Source organism: Mirounga angustirostris, unplaced genomic scaffold, assembly GCF_029215605.1.
Source record: "Mirounga angustirostris isolate CCGP_5_RB_7025 unplaced genomic scaffold, mMirAng1.0.hap1 SCAF_6, whole genome shotgun sequence".
NCBI classification, from domain to species: Eukaryota; Metazoa; Chordata; class Mammalia; order Carnivora; family Phocidae; genus Mirounga; species Mirounga angustirostris.
This window is the reverse complement of record NW_026991714.1, coordinates 68,769,327-68,792,889: the sequence shown is the minus strand read 5'-3', so window position 1 is coordinate 68,792,889 and position 23,563 is coordinate 68,769,327. Positions and strand designations below refer to the sequence as shown.

At 42.2% G+C, this 23,563-nt stretch overlaps 1 protein-coding gene across 9 annotated transcripts in view; it reads left to right on the top strand.

The window, feature by feature from the left end:
* DISP1 (dispatched RND transporter family member 1) overlaps positions 1-23,563 on the top strand; it is a 176,368-nt gene that overhangs the window by 65,390 nt on the left and 87,415 nt on the right. For 7 of the 9 annotated variants that reach the window (XM_064594520.1, XM_045877682.3, XM_045877678.3 and 4 more), the window contains exon 2: positions 9,444-9,506. The exons of 1 other annotated variant lie outside the window; for it this stretch is intronic. In XM_064594520.1, coding sequence (XP_064450590.1) covers positions 9,461-9,506 — 46 coding nt within the window. In that variant the 5' untranslated portion in view covers positions 9,444-9,460. Of the gene's footprint in view, positions 1-9,443; positions 9,521-23,563 lie in introns of those variants that run through there. One more of the 9 variants, XM_064594523.1, reaches the window with a different exon arrangement.

Genomic DNA, 23,563 nt, shown 5'->3' with positions numbered 1-23,563 from the left:
GTAAACAATGGGGCATTGTTAGGAAGTCTTACAAATCGATCTGCCTAGAGAGAAGGACCCAGAGTAATCAGAGTTTAGATGGCTTTTTAAAAGAAGATGAGAATTGAGAGGCGTAAGTTGCATCCACAAACCCGTGGGTAGTTTTTTGAAACATCTGTGCGATTGGAAAAGAGTTTTGGTCCTCCCTCCCTTACTCCTTTTTGCCAGTAGCTGTTCACCCTAAGGGGTCACCATCTTTAAATATAATAGAGTGCATTCCTAAGTTTACACTGTTCTACAAACACAGCTAAAGCCTAAAATAAATAGTGAACAAATACCAAGGAATTTACCAGTATTCTACATAGATTGTTTGGGTATAACCACTGTTACCAAAATGACAGTGATATTCCTACTCATTGCCACCCCCAGCTGAAGTGCTTAATACATGAATGTTTTGTTTTCCAGCATTCATGAGTTAAACAAATACTTGTTGAGGGTGCACTGTGTGTGGTGCATGATGGACGGATGGATGAGTTTATTGGCGTGCTGCGGCTTGCTCCCAAGATCACTCCCCTCCACCCACCCTTGGCTGTGGAGCTGTTCCCCGTGCTTTCTGGGGCAGTTCCTGTGTCTCCTCCAGCAATAAAGGGACAGCCAGAGAGAGGAGAGAAGGGGAGACGGTGTGGGCTGGGCTCCAGGCACTGGTTAATAAGAGAAAGAGATCTCAGTCCTCATTGGTCACATTTAGAGGGTGCTAAGGGACCAGCTAATTCTGAAAACTGGGAGGTAACCAGGAGAGAATCAAGGACTTTAAGTGTAAGTTAAAAAAAATAGAGACGTATAAAGATAAACATTTTTAAATAAACATTTGGCATAAAATTCTGTTATAGGAATGGACCTTTTTTCAGCTGGTCCCCTGTTGATGGAGAATGTGTTTCTATTTTCTCCTCTTCCTCCTCCTTCGATAAATAGAGAATGGTGCAACAAATATACTTGTATTATTTTGATGAACTTTAGGTTAGTCATAGGGTGAATTGTGGCAATGGGATTTCTGGGTTAGAGGGTATTTTTAAAGATGTATTAAAAATATTTATAGCTGTTATTGTGTTTCCTCTGGAAAGGTTTACTCCCTTTGTTAGCTCCCATGGGTCTGACAGTGTCCACACCCACACCATTGTCCGCAGGGGTGTCGGCAGGCTTAAATCTAGCCTAGCTGAAAGTAAAAGTAGCATCTGAGTGTTTTGATCTGAGCGTAACTTAGTTATCAATAAGTTAATTTGCCTTTATTATTATTATTTTTTAACCTCACATTTTTTTGGCTAATGCTTTTTATTCAGTTCTAATCCAGAGTCCTTAATTGTTTAATGCTTTGGTTGGCTCCAAGGTGGTGTGGTCCCATTACGCTTACAGACGTGTGGCTTCATAAGGAGGCACAGTGGGTGTTATGGAAAGGTCTTCAGGGGAGGAGCTCTGCTCTGTGATTAGCTTCACAGCGAATCATATTGATGGGGTTCCGGAGCCGACGACCAAGAAAGAATTCTTGAGACGTTTTGGTGCAAAATGGTGGTTTATTAAAGCTCGGGGATGGGACCTGTGGGCAGAAAGAGCTGCTGCCCCGGGGTTGTGAGGGGTGACCGATTATATGCTATGGGATTGGGGGAGGTAAGGAAAAAGGGAGGTTTCCAAAGAACTTTCATATGCTAAAGAGGACCTACGAGATACCAGAGGCCTTGCCATTGTCAAGTTAAGGTTGTTTACCCCTCTAGTAAGGCATTAACATTAAGATAGTTGGGAGCTTCCTGGAGGAACATTACACTCTGCCCACTTCAATTATCTCTCAATGGGCTGCAGATTATAAGGGCATTTAATTGTATCTCCATTTCCTTTTGGAAGCTAGGTTATTGATGATAGGAATGCTTTGTTCTTGTAGATTGCTGAAACATTTGTAAACTGAGGGAGACTCCTGTTTTAAAGGATTGTGATCTCTATAAGTTAACTATTTGTTTTTCCTTTAGGGCAGCCAGGAGTGCCTTAGGAATGACACATATATCCCATGGCGGGGGGATTGTGGGGTGTCAGCTTCTGCTTTGTCCTCAGCTTGCCTTCTTTTCCCTCATCAGTATGATATTCTCGGCACAGATACCCTAGGTGAGAGATAGGGCTTATAATGAGCAACTACAACACGTTATGGTAAAGCATTTTTGTAAACTCTGAAGTCATGTAGAAATACAGTGTTACACTTTTAAGAAGTTTACTTACTTTTGAAAGCAAAACCTTTAAATGTTTTTTTAATTCTTAAAAAGATCTTTTTATTTTATTTTTTAAAGATTTTTATTTATTTATTTGAGAGAGAGAGAGAGAGCACGTGAGTGGCAGGAGGGGTAAAGGGAGAGGGGGAGGGAGAATCTCAAGCAGTCTCCCTGCTGAGCATGGAGCCCAACTCAGGGCTCAATCTCAAGACCCTGAGATCATGACCTGATTTGAAACCAAGAGTCAGACGCTTAACTGACTGAGCCACCAGGTGCCCCTGATTCTTAAAAAGGGACCTTATGTGCTCTTGGAAAATTAATTTCAGGAAAGCTGATTTCTGACCTTTAATATTGATTAGCATTGTGATTTTATGTGTAAGGAAACTAAGTGTAAATACTTGCTTTCTGGGGTATAAATAAAAGCAGCATTTTAATTATTGTATGTTTATTTGGCAGCTCAGGATTTTGTTTTTTCTTTTCTCCTTCTGAGCAAAGACTTTGCCCTATAATAGATTAGGGCCCTGATAGTTATACCTTTACCTGAAATTGGCTTGCTCAGGGAAGGACTTTTGAAGACCATTAGTTTTAATTATGCTTGTTAGTGTAACCTTTGTTTTAAAAGCAAAATCATTTTGGGCGCCTGGGTGGCTCAGTTGGTTAAGCGACTGCCTTCGGCTCAGGTCATGATCCTGGAGTGCCAGGATCGGGTCCCGCATCGGGCTCCCTGCTCAGCAGGGAGTCCGCTTCTCCCTCTGACCCTCCTCCCTCTCATGCTCTCTGTCTCTCATTCTCTCTCTCGCAAATAAATAAATAAAAAATCTAAAAAAATAAAATAAAATAAAATAAAAGCAAAATCATTTAGTATCTTAACTGACAGTTCATTCTCTGGTAATAAGACCCCTGGCTTAGTTGTGTAGGAGGACCTCAGTGATACATCTTCACTTTCCCATTTCCTTTGCCGTATGAAACCTGTCGCGGGCTTTCCTCCCGGACAAGCACATTTCGTGTGCGTTGGTCATACTTGAGTGTGTGTGGTGTGAGTTGTTGGGAAGTGAGAGTTGCTGTGTTGGTGAAGGAACTGAGTGAAATGCGTCCTGTATTTAGTGACTTCACGTGATGCCATGTGATGACTTGAATGACTGGTAGACAGACTTGGAAATTATATAAGGAATATCCATATATTATAAAATTTTTAATTTCTGTAAAATGCAGTTGTCTGCATTTTCCCCTATTGATCATGAAGAATGTTTTAAATATAAGGTCATTTTTATAGGACATAAAACTTAACAACAAAAGAAGACAAAAAGCAAACTAGTAATACTATAATTTCATCAAAAATGATGAGATTGATATCCATGAATTATAAATTCTTAAAAATGATAAGAAGACCAAATTCTTCATAGACAAGAGGGCAATTCACAAAAGAGGACATATATATTATTAGCATATGTAAAAAAAAAAAGATTTACTTTTCCCAGTAATCAAAGAAATGTAAATTTAAAGTTAGATACTCCTTTCACCTGTTAAGATTTAACAAAAAATGTTGACGGTTTGTCAGAATGAACATTCATGCCTTGCTTGTGGAGTACAGATGGACAGACCATGCAGCTTTACAATAAGCATCAAGACTCCACTGCTGGGAATCTTAAGGAAATGACAACATATATGTAGAAAAAGTCATGTATGAAGGTTAATTCATTGAGGTTTCTTAATAGTAAAAATCAGAAGCAATCTAAATGGTTATTAGGGGAATGTTTGGTTATGCAGCCATTAAAATTTATATTTATGAAGCTTAATTTGAGCACTGGGGAGGAAGCAGGAAGCACAATCCCAGTTCTGTTGTAAAAAGAGGAACATGGGCACATACACGGGCCTGTTGAGAGAGCATCCCGGCTTTGGGATCATGTGTGACTGTTGTATCAGTGTTCATGCTTTTCTGCGTGGAGCAGTGTTTCTTCAGTATGCACGCACTACGTCCGTCCCCAGAAAGAGAGCGGACAGTATTTACTTAAAATCACTTCTGTGACATCTACCCATGTGAGGGAACGCAGTCTGCCTCAGCCTTCCTAGCAGGAAAAGGCTGTTTGTCCCAGAGAAACACGTGTAGGTTTTCCAAAGAGAGGGCAACACTTTCCTGTGTGAACCACTCAGGGATGACGCATTCTGGGGGAAGTGTAGCTTTCCCGTGTGTGGAGGCCTTCTAGAAGAGTAGCAGGAGAGTGTGCAGTACAGGAGGCTGGTTTGACCTCACATGACTTCGAGAACTTACGGGCCTGCTGTGCCCCACTATAGGGAACTGCTCCAGCCCCTTTAGCACTGGAGATACATTCCCATTGTGCACATCCATGGATTTTAAGGAAGGAACTGGATGTTCAGACAAGTGCTTCTATCTTTTCTTCTTGAAGTTCTCCTGACGGGTGAGGGAGGGGCCACGTTTGCAGCTCCTGCCGTGGATTTATTGACAAAGCCACCTGCATTGGGGTATAATTTGAGCTTGTAAAATTAGCAACACAGTATTTTCAGTTGTGCTTGAACGTTTTTACAGGTCATTGTACCTTTGGTTTTGGTTTAAAGGAAAAATACTACTTTGACACTCTTTAATTCTGGATTTTGAAAGGGACACAAAAGATGCTCCTATTTTGGGAAGAGTAAACAGGAACAGATTTTTGAGTGAGTACCTTCATATATATTTATGTGGGTTTATGTATCCAACATGTACACCTGAAATAAGACTTTTATCAAATTAAGCATTTGAGAAGGCAGTTAAAGGAAATTTTGAGTTGGGGACTTTAATAATTAACATTTAGAAAAACAGCATTTCTTTCTTTTCTATAGAAATAGAACCTTGACACATCTTTAAAGGAAGCACTACATGAGCACAGTTGTCTCACTTCCTTCTGCGACTGACATGGAGAATTTTCAGCTTTTCTTAATCTTTTCCATCATGGTCTTTTTACCATATTTGTTCATGTCGTAAGAATAAAATACTTGTGGGACGCCTGGGTGGCTCAGTCAGTTAGGCGTCTGCCTTCGGTTCAGGTCGTGGTCCCAGGGTCCTGGGATCGAGTCCCGTGTTGGGCTCCCTGCTCAGCGGGGAGCCTGCTTCTCCCTTTCCCTCTGCTGCTCCCCCTGCTCGTGCTCTCTCTCTCTGACTAATAAATGAATGAATAAAATCTTTTTTAAAAAAAGGATAAAATACTTGTACGTTGCAGATCATTTAAGATAAAATGTACATTGCAAATAAATATGATAATGTTATTTTGCAATGATTTTTCTCATCTTTTAAGATTTAGCTTCTAAATTTAATTCTTCCTTGCAGGCATGTGAATTTTTCCTTACTTCTCGAGGGCCATTCCAATCATCTGCACAATGAAGGAGCAAAACGCACTCTTGCTAGTGTAGTAATCTGGGAGTGGCAGATATTTGGGAGAACTCCAGGACAGTGGCAGAAGGAGGAGATTGATGTCTGGTGGGATCTTGTCTGCATTACATTGGAAAGTATCTTTGTCCAGAGAGGGAAGAAGAAATCCTGCAAATTTGCAGGCTAATGCAAAGGGACCAAATTTTTCTCTTTGTAACTTTGTGAATGGAGGAAACTGTTCTCTGTTTGTTTCCTTTGTTCTAGTTTTAAAACTTCCTATGTGTTCCACTTTTAGGGCATTTCCCATTTGTCTGACTCTGTTTTCCATGGAATTTGACAGGACAAAGGAAACATTTTATGATGGAATTACATAAATTCCTTATGTTTCTATGACAGGCCAGACTCACTGGACATAAATGATGATGGCAACAATTGACAGTATGTTAAACATCAGCATGGGGGATCTGTCTAGGTACTTGGAAACTAATATAACACTAGAGAAATTAAAAATATTATCAGAGAAGATAAAAAAAGATAAGTTTTCCAAAGGAATTTTTCAGAAAGAATGTCAAAGTCTGTCACATATAAAGGCTTTACTGAAATAGGTAAGATTATGACTGGACCAGCCTTTAGCAAAGATGTCTCTGTCCGTACAGCAAGAAGACTTGTGGGAGGGTACAGTTAACTAAAGAAATGGCAGTTAAAATAAGGCAGGAGAATAATTTCATATCTTTTAAACTGACATTTTTTGTTTTTTAAAGAAGAGGAGGCCCAGACCTTGTCAGGTTGAAGGATGCAGAGGGCAGTTTAAGTACTGTAAATATGGGGCTCCTGGGTGGTTCAGTCGGTTAAGCGTCTGCCTTCAGCTCAGGCCCCACATTGGGCTCCCTGCTTAGCGGGGAGTCTGCTTCTCCCTCTGCCTTCCCCCGTTAGTGCGCGTGCTCTCTCTCTCAAATAAATAAAACCTAAAAAAAAAAAAAAGTTTAAATATTGTAAATACGTTCATAGCCTCTGACCCAGTAATTCCAAGCATAAACATTTATCCTAAGAAAATAATTTAAAAGACTTAGACACAGCTGCAACAGGAACCAAGGGTGTACACATGGACCAAGTGTTGTATAGAAACCTTATTTTTCCACTTTCCATATTGATTGTTTAGAGACAGACTGTGCAGGAGTTACAAGACATAGGCGCTCAGCCACAAGCACGCATAGGGCTGTTAATTCTACAGATGGACTTGTACACGTGCTTCACAAGGCTCACTGGAAATACAGCCAAGGCTCTGGAAAGGGGTAGTGTGGAGGGTCACGGTGCTGTATTCATACCGCCAACCTGGGCAGTATGCTAACTGTGCTTACAGGTAGGCAAATGCCAGATGCACCTGCACCGCAGTGGGGGCCGGTCACACACCGTAAGGGGAGAGGGGATCTGATTATAAGGAGAGCGAGCAGAGTGACAGCTCTGAAGATAGGGACCCGTCCTGTCATTTTCATCCTGGTGCCCCAGTAGAGGACCTGTCCTGTAACCGGCTCTCAGTCAAGGATTCATGTTTTGTTTGTCACTCTTTTCTTTAAACTGATTGCTGGTGCAGGCTTCCAAATTCCTGCCAGGTGACTGTACCAGAATCACTTGAGATGTTTAAAAACATAGATGCCTAGATCTCCATTCCCTGGAATTCTTATTCATTCATGTGGGCTTATTTTCACAAGTTTTTATTTTGAAATAATTTTAAACCTTCAAAAAACTTAGAGGGGCGCCTGGGTGGTTCAGTCAGTTGAGCACCCTACTCTTGATTTTGGCTCAGGTCATGATCTCAGGGTCCAGGGATGGGAGCCCCAGGTCAGGCTCTGTGCTCGCTCAGTGGGGAGTCTGCCTGAGATTCTCCCTCTCCCTCTGCCCCCACCCTGTCCCCATTCACGCTACCTCTCTAAAATAAATAAATAAAATCTTAAAAAACAAACTTAGCGAGTTCCCCTTGACCCTTCACCCAGCTTTTCTTCATCCTACCTAACTATAGCACAATTATTAAAACAAGGAAATGAACATTGTCTTAATATTATGAACTGATCTACAAGCCTTATTTGAATTCTGCCAGTTTTCCCACTTATATCCTTTTTGTGGCCCAGAATCTGATCGAGTGTCCCACATTGCACTCAGTTGTCTTGTTTTCCCGGTCTCTTTCCGTGTTTGATGATAGCCCCTCAGTCTTTATCTTCCACGATGTTGGCAGTTTTGAAGAGCACTTTGTGTGTGTGTGTGTGTGTGTGTAAATGTCTCTCAATTTGGGTATATCTGTTGTTTTCTCGTCATTAGACTGAGGTTATACATTTGGGGCAGAAATACCACAGGAGAAAAGCTGTACACCTGTTAGTACATCATATCAGGGGTATATGATGTCACCAAGTCTTACTACTGGTGATGGTAACTTTGATTTCTTAGTTATGGTATCCACCAGTTTGTTTTACTCTGTATAGTTACTATTTTTTCCTTTGTCATTAAGTATCTTGTGAGGAGATGCTTTGCAAATATCCTGTTTCTCAACAAAAATTACCATTAGGCAGATACCATAGTAGTAATTCTTGCAGGCAAGAGCATCTGTGGCTTGATGACTTTGCAAATATCCATATTCTCATCAAACCACTGTGACTCTTGCCTGCAACAATCATTCCTATGGTATTTTCTTAATTTTTTATTTTTACTATTCCTTCCACATTCAGTAATTGGAAAGCGACTGTAAGGAAGAACTGTCCCTTTTCCCTCGTTTACTTATTTATGTCAGTATGGCCTCAGGAGTATTTATTTTACTCTATGGGTTTTCATCCAATACCATCATTAATTTATTTTCCTGCTCAAATAGTTGCAGCCTTGGCCATCGAGAACTCCTTTGAATTAGCTTTTGACTTCTCTCCGCATTTTTTTTTAGCACATCTGTACTTTGAGACATCACAAGGTATTCTAGGCTCGTCCTCTATTTTTCCTGCAATGGCTTTAGAGCTCCAAGGGTTTCTTGTACTGGATATTTGTATTTAGAAACCAAGATCAGGGTGCTGGACATGCTCCCTACTGCTTGGGTGTCTTTGCTTGTAGGCCCTTTGGTGGACAGAGCTAGTGAATGCACATAAGTATGCTAGCACAGCTGCACACATTCGTTTCAGTATCTACCTACCTCTGACTCAAATCCCGTAGGACAGGGTTCTTTCTAACGTCACCGCCTTTCTTAGTGGCAGCCTATTTTCTCCAGCAGTGAGAGACTTGGCACCCATTATCTATAATACATTTACTTGTTTGTTCAAATCTTGTAGACACAAAAAGCAGTGATTCTAACTGCAGGCGGTTTTGTCCCCAAGGGTCATTTGGCAATGTCTGGAGACCCTGTCCATTGTCCCAGTTCAGGTGGGGGAGTGCTAATGGCATCTAGTGAGGTCAGGCCAGAGACATCCTGACCTTCCTGCCATGCCCAGGACGGCCCCCACAACAGAATTAAATGGTTCAGAATGCTGGTAGTGCCCACGGTGAGAAACCTGGGGCATCAAGCGGTTTCAGAATGGCCAGCCTGTACCCCTATGAGAAACACATAATCTTTGTGTAGTTACTTTTTCTTTAGTCTTACAATATTCAGTCAAAACAGTGTTACTGAGTTTATTAGGACCAGTTCCTTCCTCTACCTCCTTCAGTATGGTTGTGATGCACTTGTAACCCAGTTAGGGTCCTTTGTTACTGTCTGTACTCAGTTTGGGGTTTGGTTGACTGAATGTATGTTCTAAAAGTCAGACCAGTACAGAAGGATGTGCCCCAAAAGTGTGGATCTGTTTTTACAAGTTCCTCAGATGATTTTGATTTTCACCTTTTTTCAGAACCAGTGGTGTAGCTCATGGGCGTTGAAGTCAGACCTGAATTTACATCCAGTCTCTTATCAGGTATGTAATGTCGGGTAAGTTACTTTCCCTCCCTGAGCCTACACTTCCAAGGGTTGTCATGAGGGTATGGAAGTATACATGCGGTGTTTATCAAAATGTCTGCACAAAGTGGGAGCCCAGATGAGAGCTGTGTTCATTCTTTCCTGTATCCGTTTGACACATACACGGCGGCAATGCTACCGTGTGCCGAGGTGCTATACTTGTTCCCCAGTGAGACAAAATAAGTAAGACCTGATTCATGCCTTTGAGGGGTTCACATTTTCAGGGGGCTCTTGGCAGTTTTAGAATGGCCATTTCCTACATCGATGTGGAAGCTTTTCCCTAGAAGGCCTGACGGGTGCAGATTATGTATATATCTCTCTGGTGAGCTGTCATGGTAAAACTCAGCAATCTAGAGAAACAGATCATTCTGTGTCGCCGACTCTCTCAAATGTCATTTCAGGCTTCTAAGGATGTCTAGATAGCAGACTGTACGAAGTTGAACTCTCTAGGGAGCACCTGTATTCAGGTGTTCAGAGTTCTTGGATACTAGCCATTCAGGAGATTTTTTAAACATATATGAAAATGTTTTGGAGCAGTGCTTCTCAATTTTAGTTTGTATACAGATCATCCAAGGATTTAGTTAAAAAGCGGAATCAGTCAGTAGGTCTGGACTGGGGCCTGGGACTCTGCATTTATAACAAGCTCCCAGCAGATGTAGCTGGTTGTAGGTCACACTGAGCAACAACGGTTATTACATGACTTTGAAATCACATTTTCTGGCGTTGAATCCTAGTTCTTCAACTTATTAAGTATGTGCCTCTTACTAGTGATTGATCTCACTCTGAGCATATTGCACCTTTAGGTTATTAGCTGTTGAAGTCACCGCTTGGATCATATCAGCATTTTAAATTTGTAGTATGTGAGGACAGACCTCTAAAAACTCATTGGTAGAATTGAAAAGCAAGTGTCATGATTTGGTATTGCAGCTAACGATGTGTTTCTTCCATTTGGATCTACATATTATCTTTGGATTTTTCTTCCCCATGGTGACAGCCACTAAAACTAAGTACCTAAATAAACTGAAATTAGGAGCAGAGTTGTGTTATGTTTTGTTTGGTTTTGGTTTTGGTTTTGGTTATGTTTTGTTTTTGGGCTCCATGTGGAGCCCAACTTGGGGCTTGAACTCACAACCCTGAGATTAAGACCTGAGCTGAGATCAAAAGTCGGACACTTACCAGACTGAGCCACCCAGGTGCCCTGTTTTTTATTTTATTTTTTTTTAAGTAAGCTCTATGCCCAACATGGGGCTTGAACTCACGACCTGACATCAAGAGCTGCATGCACTACTGACTGAGCCAGCCAGGTGCCCCAGACCAGAGGTTTAAAAAAAAAAATGTATAGATATACACACACATATATATAATAACACTGTTCTTACTATGTTAATATATAAATAATAAATAAAAATGTTATAGTGAAACCGTTTTTGAACCATCAATCAATAAAGCAATACTTTAATGTATTATTTACATTGTCCTGTTAATGTCTAATTTGTGTGTTTTTGAATTTAACAAATGTTTTGGTACAAAAGTAAATTTCTGTAATTTATATTCTAAATCGGGGGTATGTGCTGAGGAGTACAAGGAGTGGAAGAAAAAAGTTTTGATTTTACTGCTATGTAGCAGAGAAAAAATGACTTTCTTTTGAAAACAATATTGAGGGCAGATGTGAATGGTTTGCCACGGGGACTAACTAAAGATCCCTTCAGGGTGTTTCCAGGATATCTGACACTGAGAAACTCTTTGTGATCACTCCATGTAGTTTAGCTGGAATTGGGGGCCCTTCACTGGGATCTAAATGTCTGGTAGCACAACAACCCTCCCCTCCCCAAAACAGGGTAAGGGATCTCAGAATTTAAGTGACCAATTAGTGTATTCCATTAATTAAATGGGATTAACCTATTCCCAATGAACGAGAGTTCTAGGATCTTCAAAACAAAATAATTGTTAGAGGTCTATGGCGGTAAGTATAAACGGATTAGCCCACCCTGGCATTGTAGTGAAGCGAGCTGCTTGGGGTCTCCCTTGTTCTCGGTCTTTGCTTAGACATTTCTGGCTAGCTGAGCCACAGTGCTCGGACTCTTTGACCTGTAGAACCTTTTACACTCTTTAAATTGGTTGAGGACCTCTGGGAGCTTTTGTTTATGTGAGTTACAGCTATCAATCTTTACCACAGTAGGAATTCAAACAGAATTTTAGGGGGCATCTGGGTGGCTCAGTCGGTTAAGCGTCTGCCTTCGGCTCAGGTCATGGGATCTCAGGGTCCTGGGATCGAGCCCCAAGTTGAGCTCCCTGCTCAGCGGGGAGTATGCTTCTCCTTCTCCCTCTGCTTTCCCCCCTGCTTCTGCTCTCTCTGTCTCTCTCTGAAATGAATAAATAAAAAAAAAGCTTAAAAAAACGCAGAATTTTAAAATATTCATTAATTCATTAAAAAATAAAACCATTGCACGTTAACATAAATAACATATTTCATGAAAAAATAACTATTTCTGCAAATAAAAAAATGAGAATAGTGGCATTGTTTTATACTGTTTACAGATCTCTTTACTGTCTGGCTCAATAGAAGCAGCTGGACTTTTCTGTCTGTTTTTACACTCAGTCTGTTGCAGTGTTGCTCATCATGTAGCCTCTGGAACACTGCGCTGGACACTCATGAGGGAGTAAGAATGTAAAAGGGACTGACCTTGCAGGTGCCCTGGAAGGGTCTGTGGGATCCGGGGTCTCCCTTCTTCCTAAGCTAAGGAGGGGGTTGCCATGGCTCTCGGAGGCCTGCATGGGGCTGAATCTGCTTCTCAGGAGAGGTTTGGCAGGGGCACCTTTAGGGGCTGTGTGTGGAGCCCCATCTCCCCTGTTCCAGCCTCCCCTGCTGTGTCATGGTTTCATTCTCAAATCAGCTTCTGTGGCGCCCTGATGCCCCACATGCTGCCTAGGTGTGTCTCTGCTGCATCCAGTAAACCTGGTCTCTTTCAAGTTTGCTGAAAAATAGGCTAAGTGGATAGAATTTGCTCAGTTTTGAGTTTTTCTCTTATAAATTATTCATATCTGTTCTTACCTTTTGTTCGTAAACATTATGTGGAAAGAAATGAACAGTTATATTATTATTGATGCAAGACCTTGAAATGATCATATTAAAATTCACAAGCTTGTTTTTTGTTGTGATATAGGCCCTTGGTTGAGTTTTGTTTAAAATATATATATTTTATATACACATATGGGGTGCCTGGGTGGCTCAGTTGGTTAAGTATCTGACTCTTGGTTTTGGCTCAGGTCATGATCTCAGGGTCGTGAGATTGAGCCCCACTCCCCCCACCTTCGGGCTCAACACTCAGCGGGGAGTCTCCTAAAGTTTCTCTCTCCCTCTGCCCCTCCTGCTCATGCTTTCTCTCTCTCTGTCTCTAAAATTAAGAAATCTTTTTTTAAATTTAATTTTTTTAAGGGAAGTGTTTCAATTATTGCTTTTATTTTTCTTTTTTTTGTTAAGATTTTTTATTTTTTTATTTGAGAGAGACAGAGCATAAGCAGGGAGAGGAACAGGGAGAGGGAGAAGCAGACTTCCTGCTGAGCAGGGAGTTTGACGTGGAGCTCGATCCCAGGACCCTGAGATCATGACCTGAGCCGAAGGCAGTGCTTAACCAACTGAGCCACCCAGGCACCCCAAAGAAATAAATCTTTGAAAAAATACAATTCGTATTGAATAGATCCTGTTTTGTGCCATCTCACGCAGACTCAGCATGATACTTCAAAAAAAGAGCACCATAATGTTCTGATATGTTCTGCCCGATGAGAAAGTGTGAAAACCCCTGCAGAGGGCAACTTGGGAGGCGGTGGGTTTAGGCTTCGTCTGCTGTGTGTGATGTTGCCTGTGGAGTCCCTCCCTCTCAGCTGTGGGGGGACCTCTCCAACTCAGACACTGGAGCTGATGCTCATGCTCCTTTGACGTTTCTCCTCCATGTTTTCCTGATGCTGATGGCACAGAGAGCGAGGGGCCAGGTCCTCTAGTTGTGAGTGCTGGGAGAACACCAGAGGCAGGATGGGGAGCAGCTGCCCGATTCAGGTATTCATGCAGTCAGGAAGTGTTTGCTGAGCACCTGCTATGTGCTTCAGAACTACACTGACAAGGTCTGAAAACACTAAGACTTATCTTCAGAGAAAGCCACACCGATGGTAGGAAGACAGCGTTTGGATCTCTCTGGTAAATAATGTGTGCATTTCTTCCTCAAGGTGGATTGACTAGGATAGGAGGCAGCTGAGCACAAATGTGGCTGGCTGGGGGCCAGCTCTTTGAAGTTCCTGAACTTGTGTAGACTCGGCCTGTGGATCCCAGCAGTAGAGGAAGCTGCATGTGAGACCATCTGAGGTTGCACTTCCTTTGAAGCAGAATGACTCAAGGCAATCTTGGCATACACGGGGCCAATCAGGGGACCTAGAAAAGCCTAGAAAGAAAAATCCTCTGCCAGAAGGGAGTTGAAAATAGCTGTGGGTTATTTGAAACATCATGTTGACTTGAAGAGTTTCGAGAGAGATTATTTGGAGTTAATGTAGTTTCCCTACAGGCAGAGGATTAGTTGCTGAAGAGGATTCCTTACGGGAAGTTGGACGGGCTGCAGTGCCCCCTCCGAGTCCTCTGGGCTCTGGCCTGTGTCCTTGCAGACATTTCTGGGAAGGGCCACGTTATGGATGAGTGCACAAGTCTGCACACGCACCAAGTGTGCGGTTGAAATGTTTTAAAGAAGGGTTTTGGGTGTGAAAAAATCATCACAGAAGCTGATGGTTCGGTTCAGAGATATGGAGTTACCAAGTTTCTCTTCCCTGAGGTCAGGTTAATGGGAAATCAGAAACCAAAAGCTGGTTCGTGTTACTGTCTCACACCTTAAAACCTTGCTTGTTAAGACAGGCACATTTTTTGAATACTTGTTTGAATACCTGAATTACAAGCCTTATTTTCCTGCGGCTTGTCATCCTTCTGAGTGGCTGTTCTGATCATAGCCAGGGTGTCTGGACATTTCTTTCTTTTTTTATTTTATTTTATTTTATTTATTTATTTGACAGAGAGAGACACAGCGAGAGAGGGAACACAAGCAGGGGGAATGGGAGGGGGAGGAGAAGCAGGCTTCCCGCCCAGCAGAGAGCCCAGTGTGGGGTTTGATCCCAGGACCCTGGGACCATGACCTGAGCCGAAGGCAGACGCTTAACAACAGAGCTACCCAGGCGCCTGTCTGGACATTTCTCAACCAGTTGAGAGTAAAAGAAACCCGTCAGAGTATTTTCTTCTCTCATTACTCTGACACTTCTAGGTCAAAATGCCTAGTAGTTTCAGGCATAAGTTTCCTGAACCAAGTAATACTTGTAAATATCACATTGGTCTTTAAAAATTTTTTATTTTTATTTACTTACTTTTATTTATTTTTAAATATTTTATTTATTGATTTGACACAGAGAGAGAACAAGCACGGGGAGCAGCAGAGGGAGAAGCAGGGAGCCCTATGCGGGGCTCAATCCCAGGAACCTGGGATCATAACCTGAGCCGAAGGCAGACACTTAACCAACTGAGCCACCCAGGTGCCCTGGTCTTTAAAAAAATTTTAATCTTGTTTTTTAAAAATTCCATTTATTTAAATTAAAAACAACAACTACATTTCTTCTACCCTCTAACTCCCCCACCTCTGGCAACTACCGGTCTGTTCTCTGTACCTGTGAGCTTGGGGTGTTTGTTTGCTTTAGATTCCACAAGTAAGAGCGATCCTAGGGCATTTGTGTTTCTCTCCTCTCTGTCTGACTTACTTCATTTACCATACCACCCTCAGGGTCCATCCACGTTGTTGCAAATGGCAAGGTTTCATCCTTTTTTATGGCTGAGTAGTAATATTACATCCCCCCCCCACATCTTTATCCATTCATCCGTCAATGGACACTTGGGCTGCTTCCACACCCTGAATGTTGTAAATAATGCTGCAGTAAACATGAGGATGCAGATATCTTTTAGGGTTAGTGTTTTCATTTTCTTCAGATGAATATTCAGAAGTAGCACTACTGGATCAGAGGGTAGTTCTATTTTTAATTTTTTGAGGTATCTCCATACAGTTTCCAGAGTGGCTTCACCAGTTTGCATTCCCACCAACAGTCCCCCTTTCTCCGCATCCTCACCAACACCTGTTGTTTCTTATGTTGTTGATTGTAGCCATTATGACTGGTGTGAGGTGATATCTCACTGTGGTTTTGATTTGCATTTTCCTGATGATCAGTGATGATGATCATGTGTCTGTTGGCCACCTGCATGTCTTCTTTGGAAAAATGGCTATTCAGGTTGTCTGCCCATTTTAAAATTAGATTTTTTTTTCCTATTGAGTTGTGTGAGTTCTTTATATATTTTGAATATTAGCCCCTTATCAGATGCATGATTTGCAATATCTTCTCCCATTTAGTCAGCTGCCTTTTCCTTTTGTTGATGGTTTCCTTTGCTTTGTTATTTATAAATATTGCATTGCTTTTGTTTTGAATATCTTCATGTTCAAAATAATGATGACTTTGAGAATGGAAAGAGAGCTTTTGTCCTAATTTAGCAGGTGGGAGTGGGGTTCAGAGGTCACAATAGCAGAGAAGTGACCCTGCTGACCCTTTATCATCTGATTGTTCCAGTTGCTGATTTTGGGTTCAGATAGGGACTCTCCTGGGGCCTTGGCTGTGTGGTCCTTGAAATATTGATTATGGAACTTTAAGGAGTTCACAGTTGGGGTGGATTTGCAAAGTGGGTCTGCCTGAATGTGAGGAGCAAGTTGGCATTTCCTACCAGTTGTTTAATTGAAGACCATTTCTAGTAGATGGGTTAGCTTTGTGGACTTACCCCAGATGGTCACAGCATGGCTCTCCTTGAGCCGAGCGCCCCCCCCACCCCGCCCCAGTCGGTGCTGAGTGATGTGTGTGCAGTGCAGAGAAAGGCCGTTGGTACAGTCTGATCTCAATGGGAGAGCCGATCACGGTGAGCCCTCCCCGTGTGACACAGGCTAGCTGCTGCATGGGTGTGAATGGCATGGAGCAGGTCCATACATGCGTGTATGGTGTTCACACATGTGAATGAAACAGACCATCTTCTGAAGAGTAAAATTTCAAGCCATTACATGTGTTGGACAAGCCAATCTTAAGAAAAAATTTTTTAAAGTAAAATTTTTCATGGTAGTGTATTTAATGAAGACTTAGAACTACTTTTAGTTTTTTCTGAAGAAAGGCATGCTTGGTGGGGTGATCCCACGTCCACAAGAGTGGGAGAGTCTCTGAAACGTTAAGTGTTCCGGTATTTTTATCGTTGCTGTTCATTGAAGGTAACAGGCAAACCAGAAGGTGTTCCCACAATGCTTATGTTCTCCCACAGACTTCCACAACATCCACAGTGCTAACTTTTGTGAGAACTACAAACATTTTAAAGTTTCTTTTTATGTTATTTTAGTGACAACCTTATCTGGAGTCACTGCTTTTGTTCTGTGTTTTGGTGGGTTTTTGTTATGAGATTTCTTAGTTTATTTAGTTGTTTACTTGTTTTTAGCCTTGAAACCTTTTAGGTAAGTAGTTTGTTTTTTTCTGAGATTCTAACTCTTGTTAAAAATACATTTTATACTTCAAGTCATGCTTTTCTGATTATGGTGTATTTTGGAAAACAGTGTCAGGATCCTTTTTGAGGTCAAGAATTTTTACCTTAAGAATGAGGGAAGAAGAAACGTCAAAATCCAAGTAAGCGAGTATTAAATAAATTGACGTCTAATCCCTTGAAAGCCAGGGTTCTGTTTGGTGTTCAGTTACCTTGTCCGCTGAGCTGATTAATGATAGGGGGTCTGTTTCCCCCCCAATAAGCGCTTTTCTGCAACTCCTGAAGATTCCTATGCAAAAGGAGCTCTTTTTTTTTTTTTTTAATATTTTATTTTTATTTATTTGACAGAGAGAGACATAGCGAGAGAGGGAACACAAGCAGGGGGAGTGGGAGAGGGAGAAGCAGGCTTCCCGCCGAGCAGGGAGCCCGATGCGGGGCTCGATCCCAGGACCCTGGGATCATGACCTGAGCCGAAAGCAGACGCTTAACGACTGAGCCACCCAGGTGCCCCCAAAAGGAGCTCTTTTGAGAGATTTTCTGATTAAAGATGACAGAATGCAAACACTAGCACTTGGGACACTATCTCTTGGTTTGTGTGATACTGATTTTCTTCCAAATATAGTTTTGAATTGGCTTATCATTTTTCTCATAGTCATAGCCATATATTATTACAACTACATGAAATGTATGTGTTTTGGGCAAAGACCACAGGAAACATAGAAAAAAAGGAAACTCCCTATTCTGTTAGAAACTTAGGATAATGGATAAAAATAATTTTTAAAAATTTCTCCATGTTGTGATGCACTTGGGTGGCTCAGTCGGTTGAGTGTTCAACTCTTGATTTCAGCTCAGGTCGTGATCTCAGGGTTGTGGGATTGAGCTCCATGTCAGCCTCCATGCTTCTCTCTCCCTCTGTCCCTCCCCCTGCTTGCTCTCATAAATAAATAAATAAAAATAAATAAATAAATAAATAAATAAATAAACAAAACAAAAAAAACCCCTCAGCAATATGTAATAGTCCAAGGAAGACACTTTTCCTTTTTGACAATCTTGAAAAAAACATTTTGGCCTTCTCCATTTTGCTGTTTCAGAGCAGAAACCTTAATGAAGAAAGTTTTTTAAAGTTTTATCTTCAGTCCATAAATTTAAATCATTTTTAAATCAGTGGTAGCTAAGAGCTGTGCCTTTTGAGTTCTTTTGTTGGCAAACATTCTTAAATATTAAATATTAGGTGGAAAGCAGAAGTGAGTTGATGAATAATGTATTATTACTAAACGAGATTTCCTTTAAATATAGAAGGTTACAATCCTCAAACTTCTACTATTTGTTTTTTGGTTTTTTTTTAAGATTTTATTTATTTGACAGAGAGAGACACAGCGAGAGAGGGAACACAAGCAGGGGGAGTGGGAGAGGGAGAAGCAGGCTTCCTGCGGAGCAGGGAGCCCGATGCGGGGCTCGATCCGAAGACCCTGGGATCATGACCTGAGCCAAAGGCAGACGCCCAACGACTGAGCCACCCAGGTGCCCCAAAACTTTTACTGTTTTTAAGTGATTACAACACCTTTATAATGAACTGCCTGCCCTATTAAATAGGCTCATTTAGTCATTTCTTCAGCATGTAGAATTCTCGGTTGCCTTCTGTGTGGCTGATGTTGTGTGCTGGGGACACAGTAGCGGGCAGAGCAGTCCTGGGTTCTGCTGTTGGTGTTTATTGAAACACTTGTTCAGTGCACACCAGCCACGTACCTGGCGCTGTCCTGCAGGCTGGGGTCATGCTCCGTGGAGGAAGAAGCAAGTAGTAAATAGGTACATACATAGATGATGCAGCCAGTTTCAGATGGGGATCAGTGCTTCAAGGCCAGGGAGAAGTAACTGTGGACATGGACTGATCTGTTTTACAGCCTAGAGGACATAAATGCGAGTACAGTTAATCACACAGATGAATACGATAAATGCCACGAAGGAAGGGTGGAGTGAGACCATGTAAGTCAGGGAGCTGGGGACTAGTCCATTTTGAGGGAGACAGGGAGGACTTCCTGCAGGAGGTGACATTTGAGCTAAGATTGAACAACGACTAGGTGTGTCAGTTTCCAAGGGACTGCCATATGAAGTGCCACAGACTGGTGGCTTAAACAGTAGAAATTTATTGTCTCATGGTCTGGAGACTAGAAGTCTGAGATCAAGGTGTTCCTTCTGAGGCTTCCAAGGAGAATCTCTTCCATCCTCTCTCCTAGTTTATAGTGATTTGCTGGCAGTCTTCAGCATTTCTGGCTTGTAGACACATCACCCCCATCTCTGCCTTCATCCTCACATGGGCATTCTCTCTGTGTGGGTGTATTCCAAGCTTCCCCTTTATATCAGGGCACCAGTCGTATGAGCTCATCTGAAGAAATTACTCGGTATCAACCCTGTTTCCAAATGAGGTCTTTCCGCAGCGTTGGGGTTAGGACTTCAGTGTATGAATCTTGGGGGGACACGGCAACTCACAACACCAGCCAAGTGAAGAGGGGAGGGGAAAACTTTTTTCTCAAGAAGTGAGGACAGCATGTGAAGGTCTCATGTTGGAAAGAAGCCTGGCTCACTTAAGGACAGACTTGGGAGCCAGTGCAGTGAGGTGGCTCCAGGACATGCTGAAGGTAGGACGGGTACAGAGGCCGCATGGGCCCTGAGCATGGCCTGAAGGAAAGCAGGATTGCCATCTCCAGGTGCTGATACCCCAGCAGATAGAAGTTAGTGTCTGTTGGTCAGGAGCGAGGCTATGGCTGCAGAGAAGGACTTCGGGGTCGGGGCGTCCTGGGTCAAAGTTCACTAAAATCACTCAGGAACAGTGTCTCAGGTGGAAGGGCTGGGCTCCTTAGAACCTGAGGAGAACCCACATTTGAGGAAGAGGTCAGAACAAGCAGCCCACAGAAAGGCAGTAGGAGGTGCCTGGATGGAGCCCTGCTTAGAAAACCAAGTTAGAGGATAGGTTAGTGGGGGCAGGTGCTACACGGAAATTGAGGAAAAGGAGAGCTGAGAAGAGATCGGAGGTCAAAGACCAGGCTCTGTAGGAGGTGAGAGTGGAAACCTGATAGTTGTGTGTTGAGGAGGAGCAGGAGTAAATCATTAGTAAGTATCTTTATATAGTATACATTTATACTACAGCGTGAAAATACATAGTAAATGTACTGAACACTGGCAGGGGAAGGGGTAAGGAAGGTGGCACCCAGATGTGGTGGAAGATAGCACGATTGGCTAAGAGCAGGAAATGAGGAGGGGCAGGTGATGAAGATACCTAAGAGAAGGGTTTCCTTGCACAATTTATGTCCTTTTTCCCAGACCCCAAATGGTGGGGAAATCAGGAAAATAGGGAAAATATTGTAACTCTCCTGTAAAAATTAAGGTTTAGCAATCAAGGCATAGATTGATGATTCAGAGGGTCCCACTGACATCAAGTCCTGAGCGAGAGCAGGAAGCATGGGCGCACGGGTCGCGGGCCAGGGAGGACATTCCTGGGAACCTGGACAGCATCGTGCAGGAGAGAAAGATTCGCACTCTCCCTTGTGGCTGTTACATGTCTTCGTGTGTATTCTTAGCCATGTCTGCTGCTAACAGTGAGTCATTCTTGCAAACAAAGTAAGTATTTTTTTTAAGATTTTATTTATTTATTTATTTGAGAGAGAGCGCACAAGCAGGGGGAGTGGCAGGCAAAGACAGAGGGAGAAGCAGGCTCCCCACTGCACAAGGAGCCTGATGCGGGGCTCCATCCCAGGACCCCGGGATCATGACCTGAACCGAAGGCAGATGCTTAACTGACTGAGCCACCCAGGCACCCCACAAAATAAATATTAATAAGTTCATTCACATAGTTCATCACTTTGTATGATTCCAGGGAACGGTGTTCCAAGAACTAACAAGTACAGCAAACTGATGGTCTGGACCTGCGGTTCTGTGTCACGCTGGTCTCCTCTCTAGGAGATTCAAATGATGTTAATTGGAATGCTACCTCATTATGTCTGCTGATGGTTTCCAGAGCTTGATACTTGCTACGGGCTGCAATTATTGCCAATACTTTAGTAGAACAAATGCAGAGAAGGTGTGAATGTGGCTGTGGGATTGAAACTGATCTGTAATCTGAATTCACAAAGCAATACTGACCTCATTGGCACAACCAAAATCAGGGCAAGCAGACAAAATAATTTCATCATTAAAAAGGGAAATGGGTGTGGAATTTAAGAAACAAAACAAGTGAATAAAGAAAAAAAAAGAGGCAAACCAAGAAGCAGACTCTTAACTCTAGAGAACACATTGATTGTCACCAGGGGTGAGGTGGGTGGGGGATGGGGGAAACAGGTGATGGGGATGAAGGAGCACACCTGTCGGGATGAGCACTGTGATGCGCACCAGGTAACGTCTGGAACTGTGGAATCACTATATTGTACACCTGAATCTAGTATTGCTGTGTATGTCAACTATACTGGATTTTAGGAAAACAAAAAACGGAAATGAGTTTAAATGAAGCAAAATATACCCGAATGCCCAGCGTGGAGACCACACCATCTGTGCAAAATGAAAGAAATTTTTCATGAAACAGAGATTAAGACTGTCACTGTTTTGTGTGTTTTAAAATTTTCATTTAAAAAATGATAACTTTTGGGGCACTGGTTGGCTCAGTTGATTAAGCATCTGAGTCTTCGTTTTGGCTCAGGTCATGGGCTCAAGGTTGTGAGATCGAGCCCCAGTTGGGCTCTAAGCTGGGCATAGAGTCTGCTTGGGATTCTCTCTCCCTCTCTCTCTGCCCCTACTCCACTTGCGCTCTCTCTCTCTCAAAAAAAAAAATGATGACTTTTGGGGCACTTGGGGGGGCTCAGTCAGTTAAGCGTCCGACTCCTAGTCTCAGCTCAGGTCTTGGTCTTAGGGTCATGAGTTCAAGCCCCATGTTGGGCTCCATGCTGGGTGTGGAGCCTTCTTAAAAAAAATAAAAAATAAAATATGATGACTTTTATATATTTTTTCATTTTTAAATGATTTTTATTGGACATTTATGTTATTCATTTCATTTGTTTTCTGTTATTAGATGTCTATGAGGTATAGATTGTTCTATTGAAATGTATTGAATGTATTGAAATGTATTGAATGTATTGAAATATATAATCTTATTATAATATATTGGTTAATAATAATAATAAACCATGCCTTTGTTATTAAATCTCTTGTGTTACAGGAAATCTCTGAAACTTTTAATATAATCCTATCTTGGAAAAATTATTCGCTGTGTATGATTTATGTCACTTGTTATTTTAAACATTAATGTATGAAAAATACAGACTAACGTTTGGTATTGAGAATTCTCGGGGATTCCAGTTTCTGGTTTCAGATACATCAGGGATTCACCACCTGAGACACGGATTTGACCCAAAGGCTAAGATGAAGGACATGGGTAGAGAAACCAGCGTCTGAGTAGGGACATCTCCTCTTTCCTTTTTTTTCCTTCCTGGGAAGGAACAAAAGATGCATGGAAATATATATGAATTTCAACATCTAAAAGATGGTTTCTGTTTTCTCTCTAAAGAAGGAGTGAACTCATACCTCTTGATTATGATGGGCAAGCAGGCTGGACTGGGCGGCCAGGGTGGGGTGGCTATAGTTGGGAAGAGCTGACCAGGGATGAGTCTGAGGGAGCACCATCCAGTCGAAGGCCAGGGGAAGCATTTTGGGGAAATTTTGAAAGGCTTACTGATGACCCTTTGTGGAGCTAACCCCCTTGGTACTTTTTTGCCTCTGTATTCATTCCAAATAGTTGACTGAATAACAGTCAACTTAGAAAACTAGTTTAACACATTTTAGTGTTACTTTGGCTTATATTTATTGTTTTAAGAACAAGTGATTTTTTTTTTTTTAAGATTTATTATTTATTTGAGAGAGTGTGCGTGCATGTGCGTGCTTGCTTGCAGGTGTGTGCCTGTGGGGGAGGGGCAGAGGGAAAGAGAATCTCAAGCAGACTCCCCGCTGAGTGCAGAGCCTGACGAGGGGGCTTGATCCCATGACCCTGAGATCACGACCTGAGCTGAAACTAAGAGTCGGATGCTTAACCAACTGAGCCATCCAGGTGCCCCAATAAGTGATCATTTTTAAAGAATAACAAAATACAAACTTTTTTTTTTTTTTTTTTTTTTTTTTTTTTTTTTAAAGATTTTATTTATTTATTTGAGACAGAGAGAATGAGAGAGACAGAGAGCACATGAGAGGGGGGAGGGTCAGAGGGAGAAGCAGGCTCTCCGCCGAGCAGGGAGCCCGATGCGGGACTCGATCCAGGGACTCCAGGATCATGACCTGAGCCGAAGGCAGTCGCCCAACCAACTGAGCCACCCAGGCGCCCAAAATACAAACTTTTGCCACTTTTCTCAATCTGTTGCTATTCCTTGTTGAAGGAATACATCAGCATCAGCGGTTGCCTT